This window comes from Protobothrops mucrosquamatus, unplaced genomic scaffold, assembly GCF_001527695.2.
Source record: "Protobothrops mucrosquamatus isolate PMUCROS unplaced genomic scaffold, P.Mucros_1.0 scaffold235, whole genome shotgun sequence".
Classification (NCBI taxonomy): domain Eukaryota; kingdom Metazoa; phylum Chordata; class Lepidosauria; order Squamata; family Viperidae; genus Protobothrops; species Protobothrops mucrosquamatus.
Genome location: NW_015386586.1, coordinates 877,442 through 890,636, shown reverse-complemented (window position 1 = coordinate 890,636; position 13,195 = coordinate 877,442). Strand labels below are relative to the sequence as shown.

General features: G+C 43.2%; 1 protein-coding gene across 1 annotated transcript in view; it reads right to left on the bottom strand.

The window, feature by feature from the left end:
• Positions 1–7,792: 7,792 nt before the first annotated feature.
• TMIE (transmembrane inner ear) overlaps positions 7,793–13,195 on the bottom strand; it is a 20,517-nt gene continuing 15,114 nt past the window's right edge. The window contains exons 4-5 of the mRNA XM_015814286.1: positions 12,839–12,896; positions 7,793–7,838 (exon numbers count right to left, since the gene is read on the bottom strand). Coding sequence (XP_015669772.1) covers positions 7,793–7,838; positions 12,839–12,896 — 104 coding nt within the window. The remainder of the gene's footprint in view (positions 7,839–12,838; positions 12,897–13,195) is intronic.

The following is a 13,195-nucleotide window of genomic DNA, read 5'->3' as shown; positions in this document are numbered from 1 at the left end:
ATGTGTGACCTTCAGAACTTGCAAAAGTCAGCTAGATGGAGAAACAGCTTGCAACATGCATGGCAGCGTCACAACATGTTGGGTTAAATGGGTTGTAACTATCAGTAATAATAAGCCAGGATTGATGGGTTAGGATGAGCCAGGTGCTTTAAACTTGTGCGGTAAACCAAGTTGACAACAGATTAGGAGTTAGTCCAGGTATGAACCAGTTGTACTTCAGCCTGGGAGAAGGAAGGACTGCTAGCCTTAAGGTCCAGCTCCACCTCTGATGGACGAAGGAAGCTTGGGGTAACCATCTTGCTTTTTCTTTACCTCCATGCTAGCTTTTTTTCCACTTGGAATGACCTCCCCATACCCTCATTCAGTGGGGTTTTTTTCCCCCCCCTGAAATGGACCCAGCTTAAAAAGCTGGATTGTCCTCATTGGCCCCCTTCAATTACAGAAGCCTTTCATGCTCCCCTGGGCACGGTCTGCAGCTGTTGCCCTCGAAAAAGGAAATAAAATAATGACAGGCTATTTTAAAACATGAATATAAACTGCCATGGTGTGTTCTGTTTGTTTTCCAGCAGGATCTTTCTGGAGAAATTGATGGGGAGGGAACAAAAGGGAGGAGGGAGGGAGAAATGCTGGCCCTATGGAACAGGACTAGGGGTGACATGATAGCGGTCTTCCAATATTTGAGGGGCTGCCACAAAGAAGAGGGGGGTCCATTTATTTTGCAAAGCACCAGAAGGCAAGACCAGAAACAATGGTTGGAAACTGACCAAAGAGAGAAGCAACCTGGAATTAAGGAGAAACTTCCTGACAGTGAGGACAATTAACCAGTGGAACAGCTTGCCACCAAAAATTGTGGGTGATTCATCACTGGAGATTTTTAAGAAGAGAGTGGACGGTTAATTGTCTGAAATGGTATAGGGTCTCCTGCCTGAGCTGGGAGTTGGACTATGAACTTCAAGATCCCTTCCAACTTGGTTATTCTGTTAATAGTAGTAGTAGTAGTAATAGTAGTAGTAATAGTAGTAGTAGTAGTAGTAGTAGTAGGAGGAGGAGGAGGAGGAGGAGGAGGAAGGAGAAGGAGAAGAAGAAGAAGAAGAAAGAAGAAGAAGAAGAAGAAGAAGAAGAAGAAGAAGAAGAAGAAGAAGAAGAAGAAGAAGAAGAAGAAGAAGAAGAAGAAGAAGAAGAAGAAGAAGAAGAAGAAGAAGAGCAGCTGTGGGGTCCTGGGTGCTCTCTGAGCTGGGTGGTTTTATTGCAGACGTTTCATGACCCAACTAGGTAACAGGATCAGTGATAGAAAGGAGTGAATTTGTAGAGAGGAGGAGGAGGAGGGTCAAAAAAGTCAGAAAAACAGCCATGACAGTGTCAGAGAAGCCTCTCCCCATTTTTTTCAAGGGTTCGATGAAGTCAGCGCCACCATTTTGACTTATTTTGACCTAACGCATCCCCACCCTGGACCTTCCCAGCTCTTGGCCCAAAGTTTTGAATGGGAAGCTGCTCAAAGTATTCTGAAATTCTGTCCAGATCTCATTTTGGGGACTTTAACGTGCAAGATGGCAAAGTTACTCACTCAATTTTGGGATTCTTTTGGCTGAAAAAAGGCTAAAACACATTACAAATAATTAATTCATCTCATTTTTCTTTTCTTTCTTTTCTCTTTTATTTCATTTTTTTGGCCAGCTGTCCAGAGATGTTGGAAAATATGTTTCCCTCTCTCTCTCTCTCTCTCTCTCTCTCTCTCTCTCTCTCTCTCTCTCTCTCTCTCTATCTATCTATATATATATATATATATATATATATATTGCAATGCAATACAATACACACAACACAATACAATGCAATACATACAATACAATATATACAACAGAATACTATACAATATTGTGTATGTATATAAATATATATAATATAAATTCATATAAAAGCTCTCTCTCTCTCTCTTTATATATATATATATAAATATATATATATATATAAAAGCAGAAGGAACAAAATACAATACATAATTTTAACAAATGAGATGACAAGGCTTAAACCAAGCGCCGTGTTCGATGCTTTTTAATCTACCACCGTTGGACTCCCGATTAATGTCTCTGCGGTGAGATGAAGCAAAACAGGCATTCAAATACTCTTTTATTAAAATGTCCAATTTAAAGCACATAATGTGGAAAAGAGTCTGGGGTCCTGTGGGGATCATTTCAGATGAAAAAGAGGCAGGAAAAAAACTTTTGTGAAATAGTTTCTCTAAGGAAGGGGGGGTGCTTTGGAGGGGAGTTCCTCCACCGTGGCCAGTCTGAGATGGGAGGGAGGGAGGGAGATAGAAGTGGAGCAAGGAAGGTAAAAAGGAAGCAAGAAAGAAGAGAGGGGGAGAAAGAAGGAAGGAAATGGATAGATAGATAGATAGATAGATAGATAGATAGATAGATAGATAGATAGATAGATAGATAGATAGATAGATAGATAGATAGAAAGGAACCAAAGAAGAAGAGAGGGAGGAAGGAAGGAAGGTAGGGGAGGGAGGGAGAGAGGGAGGGATAGAAGGAACGAATGCAAGGGAGGGAGAGAAGAAAGATGAGAGATGGAAAGGAAAGGAAAGAAGAAAGTAAAGAAGAAAGGAAGAAGAGAGGGAGAAGGAAGGAAGGAATGGAAGGGAGGGATAGAAGGAAGACGAGGGAGGAGAGGAAGGAAGTAGAAAGAAGGAAGGAAGATAGGAAAAGGAATGGAAGGGAGGGATAGAAAGAAGACAAGAGAGGGAGAGGATAGAAAGAAGGAATGGGAAGGATGGAAGATGAGGGAGGGAGAGGAAAGGTGGAACTGGAGAAAAAAGGGAGGAATATAAAGAAGAGAGAGAGAGAGAAAGAAAGATAGATAGAAAGAGAAAGAGAGAGAGAGAGAGTGGGACATAGAGGAGGAAGGGAGGGAGGGAGGGAAGGAAGGATAGAAGGAAGGCGAGGAAGGGAGAGGAAGGAAGGAAGGAGAGAAAAGGGAGGAATGAAAAGAAGGAAGGGGGAAAAAGGAAAGGTAGAGAAATAAGGAAGGTAAATAGGTAGGAGGGAAGGAAGGAATGGAAGGGAGGGAGGGATAGAAGGAAGATGAAGGGGGGAGGGAAGGTATCAGGGGAATTCTGGGAGCTGAAGCCTCCCTATCTAAAAGTTGCCAAGGCTGGGAAACTTTGCTTTTGAACTCTTTTTTTTTTTTTTTTGAGTCGGTGGGGGTCTGCACAGAGGAAATGCCAAGCGTTTGATCAATGAGGGCTTTTAAGGGGGGGGGCTTTGCAATCCCAGCTGTCAATCTCTGCCAAGGTCATCTACTCTGTCTGCAGTTTTGAGCGCGACGCTCCTCCGCTGCAAAGCGCCTCCCCCCCCCCGCCTTTACTCCAAGGTGCCCGAAGGGAACTGAGGAGGGGCTTCATCCTGGCAAATGGGCGGTGGGGCTCTCCTCCATAAGGCAGTTGGCAAGGGGGGTATGTGGTTTGCACCTGCACGCCCCCCCCTCCCTGGCCGCGAAAGGGAAGGTGTGGGGGGGGGTCTGGCGGGAGGGTGCCTGGGCTCCTGCCAGCTGCTTGGGGGGGGGTCAGGAGAAGAGGGGGAAGCAAAGGGGCAAGGTTGGCATTTCGCTTGAAGGAACAGGGTCTAAAATTGAATTTATCAGAAAAGGGGATCAAGTGGCCTAGTTTTCTTTTCCCTTCCATTTCCTTCCCCTTCCCTTCCCTAACCCTCCCCTCTTTCTTTCTTTCTTTCTTTCTTTCTTTCTTTCTTTCTTTCTTTCTTTCTTTCTTTCTTTCTTTCTTTTTCCTTCCTTCCCCTTCCTTCCCTTTCTTTTCCTTCCTTCTTTCATCTTCCTGTCTCTCTTTTTCTTTTTTCTTCCCTTCCTTCCTTCCTTCCTTCCTTCCTTCCTTTCTTTCTTTCTTTCTTTCTTTCTTTTTTCCCCTTCCTTTTTCCCTTCCTTCCATCCTTTTTTCCTCTCCCCCTCTATCCCTCCCTCCCTCCCTTCCATCCATCCATCCTTCTTCTCCTTTCCCCTTCCTTCCCTTCCCCTCCCCTCCCCTCTCCTCTCCTCTCCTCTCTTTCTTTCTTTCCCTTCCTTTTTTCCACCTTCCTTCCTTCTTTCCTCTTCTTGTCTCTTTCTCTTTTCTTTCTTTCCTTCCTTTTTCCTTTCTTTCTTTCTTTCTTTCTTTCTTTCTTTCTTTCTTTCTTTCTTTCCCTTCCTTTTTTCCTCTTCCTTCCTTCTTTCCTCTTCCTGTCTCTTTCTCTTTTCTTTCTTTCTTTCCTTCCTTTTTCTTTTCTTTCTTTCTTTTTCTTTCTTTCTTTCTTTCTTTCCCTTCCTTTTTTCTTTCCTTCCTTCCTTCTTTCCTCTCCCCCCTCCCTCCCTCCTTTTCTTGCATCCATCCTTCTTCTCCCTCATCTCATCCATCCTTGGAGGTCAGCTCTGTGTCACTCAAGCTGTGTCCTTGAACCCTCCTTCTGAAAGACAAGATGCTGAAGCCCTTCGCTTCTGATGCCCTCCTCAGCCCATCCAGCAACTGTAAGAGGTTCCTGGGCACACACAAAGTTCCCAGAAAGCAAAGGATCCTCTTATTTCTCCTGCAGCCCCCAAGTTTTGACTGGTGTCTCTGCCAAAGATCAACCAAAAATCTGGTCCTTTATTTAAATATTTTCGAAACCACTGAAGCCAGCTCCATGGTGCCCCCTGCTGGTTCATATCGCTTAGTTCATTTTTTTTCCTATTGGTATTTCTCCACTTAGGACCGTAATAGAGCCTGCCCAGTACAGTCGTAAAATGAATCAACCACGTGACCAACCTGATTTTACCACTTTTTTTTTTTGCAGAAGTTGTTAAGCAAATGCCCCAATTGTTAAGTGAACCAATTGTTTTTCCCAAAAATTGAAAATAAATCCCGATTTTTGGGTTATGTGACTTCAAGGTGTTGCAAATAGCCCTAAATCCAACAGGGGGCGAACGTCAGAACTTGGGAACTGAGTTGTAAGTATCCCCAAGGAGGTCCGTCATAACTCGGAACGGTCGCTAAACTGGGTTCTCCTTTGCCATGCGTTCTTTGACCCGATTAATTAAAACCATGCCATTAATTTTAGTTCCCTTGTTCCAGAATTAAGTGGTGCTTAAAAAATGGCACCCATGTTTTAACTAAAAAGGACAAAGATACTAATTTATGTGCAAGCTATAATAACGGCGCACCTGGATAAATATGTTAAAAAATATATTAAACAAACATTAAAATTCAAGATAAAGACAAGATAGAATATTTTTAAAATAGAAAAAGCAAGGAGAACATGACCTTTTACCTTGTGACAACTTCCCAGATGTTATTTGGTGTTAGGGCAGTTGATTCAAGCCACAGGCTAAAAGGTCAATTCATTTATCAGCATGAGGACTAGGAACTTGAGCTATCCCAAAATTTCCTTTAGAATTTTACTGTATTCAACGAATACGTGTGTATGTGTTGTTGCTTTTTTTCTTTTTTTTATGCACCATATTTTTTTTTCAACTTCTGTCTTGTTTTGTGTTTTTTGTTTTGTTTTTTTGTTTTAATTGGACTTTTGTGTTTTAACTTTTTTTGAATAAAATAAAAATAGAAACTTTTTTTTTTTTAACTGGATGGTCATGTCTCTTTCTCTCCTGGCCAAAATGATGGACTTTGACAGATATCCAGGGAAATATTGTAATGTTTCCTTCTACGTCTGTGTTATTTACACCAAGTTTTGACTGCTTAGTTTGCGTTCAAGAACTGTTTTCGAAAAACTCAGATCAAAGATCAAAACTTTCCGAGCTGCTGTTAACTCTTATTCATCTGAGATCCTTGTTGCTAATAAAAGCAGTCCTTGACTTACAACCGTTCATTTAGCGACCGTTTCACAGCTACGACAAGCACTGGAAAAAAGTAATTTATGAGCAGTCCTCACACTTACGACTATTGCAGCATCCTGATGGTCACATGATCAAAATTCGGCCACTTGGCAACCAGCATGTAGTTCTCAACTTACAACAGTTCATTTAGCGACCGTTCAAAGTTACAACGGCACAGAATAAGTGACTTACGACCGTTTTTCACACTGACGACCGTTGCAGCATCCCTAGGGTCACGTGATCAAAATTCAGTCGCTTGGCAAGTGGTTCATACTTACGACGGTCGCAGTGTCCCAGGGTCACGTGATCCCCTTTTGTGACCTTCTGACAAGCAAAGTCAGTGGGAAAAGCCAGATTCACTTGACAACCGTGTTACTAACTTAACAACGGCAGTGATTCACTTAACAACTGTGGCAAGGAAGGTGGTAAAATGGGGCAAAACTCACTTAATGAATGTGTTCGTTTAGGAAGAGAAATTTTGAGCTCAACCGGCGGACCCAATTCGAGAATCCATGCCTGAAAGGAGAAAAAAAATGTCTTTCCTCTCCTATTTATGCAATATTTATGCAAGAAGCTGGAGTTAGGTTAATTTGCAAGTCCATTAGCCACCCAATTAGCGTTGTCTCTATCATTTTCAGCGAAGCCTAAAGAGAATTTTAATAACTCCCAGCTTGAGGCCCAGCAAAGATCAGCCCCAATTACAAATTGCCTTCATTCTGGTTTTTAGATTTAATTGAGAAGCAACGGCGACTGTAACTAAAACAGCGCTGGAGGCCGGCCTTGTTTATTCATCAGCTGCTCCCGTGTTGTCACTTGCGGATGACTTAATCGCCCAAATATGAGTTTTCACGGAGTCCCCGTTGATCTGCAAACGCTCGCTTCCACAAGGCAGTTCAGATTCCTCACGCAGAGGGAACTCCACTGCCCCCTAGCCCTCATGATGTTCCCTGGTTGGGTCATGAAACGTCTGCAAGGAGACCCCTCGGCTCAGAGGGCACCAAGGACCCCCCCCCACAGCCCTCCTCCTCCTCCTCCTCCTCCTCCCTTCTAGGACTGATGATGTTCCCTAGTTGGGCCATGAAACGTCTGCAAGGAAACCACCCAGCTCAGACCCCACAGTCCTCCTCCTCCTCCTCCTCCTCCTCCCTTCTAGCACTGATGATGTTCCCTAGTTGGGTCATGAAACGTCTGCAAGGAAACCACCCAGTTCAGAGAGCACCAAGGATCCCACGGTCCTTCCTCCTCCTCCTCCTCCTCCTCCTCCTCCTCCTCCTCCCTTCTAACTCTCGTGATGTTCCCTAGTTGGGCCATGAAACGTCTGCAAGGAAACCACCCAGCTCAGAGGGCACCAAGGACCCCCATCCCCCCCCATCGTCCCCCTCCTCCTTCTCCTCCTCCTTCTCCTCTTCCTCCTCCTCCTCCTCCTCTCTGTAAATTTCTCTTCTAGCACTGATGATGTTACCTAGTTGGGTCACGAAATGCCTGAAAGAAAGTCTGAAAATTCACTCTCTCCGTTACTCCCGTTCAACACAGGCTGCTGCAGAGAAAGAACATAATATTCCAAAAATTCACAATGGACAGTCAACTTTTGTAAAGAAAGGGACATTGAAAGACACAAATCACTAAAAAAAAAAGAAAAAGAAATAAATTTTCAAGCCAAGCAAATATCACCATTTGCGTTTACAAAGTCTCCTGGCAGGTTTGGTAAATGTCCCTCTCTAACTTACACATTGTTGTAAATTGCAGGATACGGTGTCTTTAAAGTAAAAAAACAGCAAGAACAACGCAAATCCTCTCGTTGTTAGGCACATAAATTTCACTAATGGAGGCTTTCTAAATGCAAATTCAGCTGAATTTTCCTGGAGAACAAGCCACTCCATTATTGAAGATTGTTTCCATTCAAAACAATTTCCCCGCTCAGCATCTTCTTAATTCATTGATTTAATGATTTTTGCAAAGTGAACAAGTTCCTGGAGTATCTGTGGAAGAGGACAGGGGTCAAAAGAGTCAAGATGGCAGCCACAACCCTTACTGACAGGTGCAGGTAGAGGATCAGTTTATAGACACATCCCTTTTGTCTATTAATGGCTGATTTCTCTCAGTTTCCTACCGTTTTTGGATTTAGTTTGGCTTAGGACGCTCACAGTCTTCCACCTGTGGCAAATCGGAGCTCTGATCTCAGGGTGGTGGCTGCCATCTTGACTTTTTTGACCCTTGGTCAATGACTGAGAGGTTTGTAGGGGACTGGTCACTCTCTTCAGCACCTGACATTTCCACCTAGAGAAAACGTAGGGATTTATTTCCTAAAATAGACAAGGTTGAGACTACTTATGAGGCAGATGCTCAGGTGCTGGCTTAAAAACCAGGAGACCGTGAGTTCTAGTCCCGCCTAAAGTATGAAAGCCAGTTGGGTGACTTTGGATCAAATACCAGGAGACGGTGAGTTCTAATCCCACCTTAGGCACGAAAGCCAGCTGGGTGACTTTGGGCCAATCACCAGGAGACGGGGAGTTCTAGTCCCGCCTAAGGCACGAAAGCCATCTAGCTGGCTAATCACCAGATGATGGTGAGTTCTAGTCCTGCCTTAGGCATGAAAGCCAGCTGGGCGACTTTGGACCAGTCATCAGGAGACAGTTCTAATCCCATCTTAGACACAAAAGCCATCTAGCTGGCTAATCACCAGGTGATGGTGAGTTCTAGTCTCGCCTTAGGCATGAAAACCAACCGGGTAGCTTTGGGCCAATCACCAGGAGACGGTAAGTTCTAGTCCCGCCTTACGCATGAAGCCCAGCTGGGTGACTTTCAGCTGGATGACTTTGGACCTATCACCAGGAGACGGTGAGTTCTAGTCCTGCCTTAGGCATAAAAACCAACTGGGTGACTTTGGGCCAAGCACCAGGAGACAGTGAGTTCTAGTCCCACCTTAGACCTGAAAGCTGGATGTGTCCATCACCCAGGAAGGAGCATTGTATGCTCCTTGCCTTGAGTTATTTGCCAAAATAATAAAGGCGGGATATAAATACCTAAATATACACGCTGCTTGCCTGCATCTTCCAAAGGCTGGAACGTTTTGTTAAAGTGAACACATAAATGGGATTCCTTCAGTGTCGCCTGCCTGCAGATTTTTTCTCTCGAATCTCAGCCTCACCACGAAATGAAGCAGGTGGCCTCTGACCCCCAGCTTGCTCTTCTCTGCTCTAAAATCAAGACGCAGGAATTAAATATTTTGCCCTAATTAAATATTTGCCTGATCTGATGCTTTTCCAGCACTTTCCCCCCCCCCTTCGGCTTTTAATGGTTCTGCAACCTTGGACGGCATTTCCTACAATTAAACATCCCAAATTTGGCCAAGTGGCTAAAGAGAGGCAGCTTGGGAGACCAAGGGCAGAATCAGGACCAGAATCCAGATATGGTTAGGCTTTTGGGGGGGGGGGTGAGAACTTAGCAATTTGAAGAACTGGAATTTATTTTGGGGATAAGGTCAACCGCCACGCAAGGCCCCCTTGAATGTCGCTATGCTGGAGGATTTCATAAATGGTGAGATGGTCTGAATTGGTGATTTTTTTGAAAAAAATAGGCAACTTTAAGAAGGGAGGACTTCAACTCCCAGAATCCCCCAGCCAGCCTGATTTAAGAGGAGAGGACTTCAACTCCCAGAATCCCCCAGCCGGCCATCCTTTAAGAGGGGATAACTACAACTCCCAGAATCCCCCAGCTGGCTTGCTTTAAGAGTGGAGGACTTCAACTCCCAGAATCCCCCAGCCGGCCATCCTTTAAGAGGGGAGGACTACAACTCCCAGAATCCCCCAGCTGGCTTGCTTTAAGAGTGGAGGACTTCAACTCCCAGAATCCCCCAGCCGGCCATCCTTTAAGAGGGGATAACTACAACTCCCAGAATCCCCCAGCCAGCCAGCCTTTAAGAGGGGAGGACTACAACTCCCAGAATCCCCCAGCTGGCTTGCTTTAAGAGTGGAGGACTTCAACTCCCAGAATCCCCCAGCCGGCCATCCTTTAAGAGGGGATAACTACAACTCCCAGAATCCCTCAGCCAGCCATCCTTTAAGAGGGGAGGACTACAACTCCCAGAATCCCCCAGTCAGCATGATACCTTAAAGCAGGCCGGACGCGTCACCAGGAAACCGCGCCCACCCCATTGCCGGCAATGGAGAAAAGGCTCCGATACGTCGTGCGATGTCACGTGACGTCGCGAGTTTGACATGTCTGCCTTAAAGCATGGTGAATGGAGAATTCTGGGACTTGAAGTCCACCCGTCTTAAAGTTGTCATGGTTGAAAAAAACACTTTTCTGACTCATTTAAATAATTCAGGTAGTTCTCAACTTATAACAGTTCATTTAGTGACCATTCGAAGTGATAATGGCACCGAAAAAAGGGACTCGTGACTGTTTCCACACACGTGGCAGCATCCCCCAGAGTCACATGATCAAAATTCGGATGCTTGGCAACTGACTCATACTTATGACGGCTGCGGTGTCCCTTTTGCGACCTGACAAGCAAAATAAGCCAGAGTCGCTTAACAATATTGCCCACTTAACAGCTTCAGTTGATTCACTTAACAACGGTGGTAAAAAAGGTCCTAAAATGGGAGAAAACTCACTTTACAATGGTCTCGCTTAGCAACAAAAATGTTGGGCTCCATTGCGGTCGTAAGTCGAGGACCACCTATATCTTTGATTGGCGAATTTCCGCTCCATTAAAAACACGCTGAGCGCTGTCTTCAAATCAAACCAGGTTGTTGTTTCTTTTGTTCCTTCTACCCTTCAAGCACCAGGTGCAAATCCAGACAAGAGCTTAATTGTGCTTTTGATCATCAGAGAGGCTGCCGAGTGGCACAACTTGAGGTGATTTTAGCGAGTGCCCGATTATCTCAGCCTGCAATTTTGTGCTGAGAGCTCTTATATCCTACACACACTTTTCCTGGTGTCAAACACCTGTATATTCATCAAGAAAATTAGATTTTAAAATGGTTTTCTCCTCAAGGGGAAACAGAGAACTTCTTTTTTGAAATAATACATTCAGCTTTCTAAATTAAAAATGGCAGCATATACAAGTAGGGAGATATCTGGAAAGCTTCTTTTGCTCGGAATCGACAGGCCTCTGTTAGACTCTCTGATTTATTAATAAATTCCGTGAATTTTCAAAATTCTCCAGATTTTTCTAAGGCGTCTGTAATTCAGAAAAGGGACTTTTTAAAAAAAAATTAAGCCCAGAATCATGTTGTATTGAGTAACAAGAGAGAAGGAGAGGGGGAAAGTATTTGTAGTAAAAGTATGTGCAACAGTGTCAGTATTAGGAAAAAACCAATTTATAAAGGTTTGTTTAAAAATAATAATAATTGGAAAACAAGCAAAGAGCCACAAAATAAATTGATTTAAACGTAGACCAAAGTGAACTCAGTATCCCACAGATAAAGAAGGGAAATGTCTAAATTCAATGGGTTGAGCTTTAAAAAGGATCAAAGAGGCATGTGCCCAAAGGTGGTCTTAGAGGTCATCTAGTCCAGCCCCCTGCTCCCAGGATCCCAGGACACTGTGATGTCATAAATCTGAGTCAGTTGCCACAGCGTCTGAATTTTGATCACATCACCACAAGGATGCTGCAGCGGTCGTAAGTGTGAAAAACAGTGTTTTTTTTCAGTCTGTTGTAATTTAGAACGGTTACTAAATGCATCGTTGTAAGTCAAGGACTGCCTTGTATTTGAATCTGAAAAACAAAACAAGATTCTGATTTTAGGTTTTGATGGTTAGAATGATTTTGCTGTTATAGATTATATCTATATCTATATATCTATTGCTTGAAAGATTATAAAAGAAATTATAACATTTCTTTTATAAATTATCAAAGAAATGTAAAGCCAAAACTTGATGCTGTAAATTTTTTTGTGATTTTGTGCTAAAAAAAAACAACCAGAAGTCACTTCCAATTTTGACTTCTTTCTCCCTTTTTCTTCTTCTCTCTTTAACCTTCTCAATTTTTATTTGTATTTGACTTTGTAATAAACTTTAATAATGGTGTTGTTTTTTTTTGAAAAAATGAAAACTTTCCTTTGAAATTACCGCTTGGAGCAGATGACCCACCTTGTTCCAGATGCTAAAATACTAAACGGCCTTCTGTACGTGCCCAGAGGCACATTTTCCGCAGAAAGAATTTGTGTTTCTGAGCATCGCCATAAACTGGACCATCCTAACGATCTTGAGCAAATGAGGACTTCAAAGCATAATTATACATTTTTAACCCTCATTAACCATCTGCCTTTTGAACAGATGTTTTCAAAACCCACTAAAAAAATAAATCTGAATTTATTTTTCATTTGCTACCTGCTGGGTCGCTACATGCAACTTTTCCTACTGTTTGCACGCAAGCGTGTGCCTGTGCATATCATTGAGATAATAATTGTTTCCCCAATATATTACCTTTTCCAAAACAATTAGGAATTTTCCAAATTAAATTATTGCACTGGATGAAGACAGTTGCTAAAAACAGCCGCTCTATCCTTCTTCTCCTAAATATTCTGAATTGAGTTCACAGTTGAACTTTTTTTAGGGTTTTTTGCAACAGGACAAAAGAGATGGTCAACACAGATTTCAAGATGCTTGTTCAAGTTTCTAGTCCTCAAGGCTGAGATTTATTTTTCTCGGTCATCTTTTTTTTTTTTTTTAACGAGTCCAAAGTGATGCAAACACATTGAAAAGATGCAGAAAGTACTTTTTTTTTTTTAAACCTCCAGTTTCTCTCATCTTCGCTCACTTTTTCCGGGATGAAGATTTAGGATTTCCAGGTGTTTTTGCACGTGCTCTGGAACTGCCTCTGAGTACGTCTTTGCCACTGTTCTTTTCTCCTTCCTCTTTCTTCCTTCTCTCCAATTTTGTCTCATTCCCTTCTTTCTTGCTTTGTTTTTTCTTCGTTCCCTCTTTTTCGTTCTTCTCGGACGCTTCCCTTTCTTCTTTTTCCTCTTGGTGCTTCTTCTTCTTTTCTTTTTTTCCGTCTTTCGATTTTTCTTTCTTCTTCTGGGCATCCACTTTGCCAGATACGGTGGGCACTTCCTCTTCCTCTTCTTCTTCTTCTTCCTCCTCGCCCTTCACATTGGCCAGACCTGGGGTGGGAGGGGAGAAAAGGAAGGAGAAAGAGAGCGGAGAAGATAGAAACAAAAACTGCCATTAATAACAAGAATGGGGTCTTTGGTGCCCTCTGAGCTGGGTGGTTCTATCTGCAGACGTTTCATGACCCAACTAGGTAACATCATCAGTGCTAGAAGGGAGGGGGTCAAGAGACATCTGCAATCCTCCTCCTCCCTCCTTGGTCCTCCTCCTCCTTTTC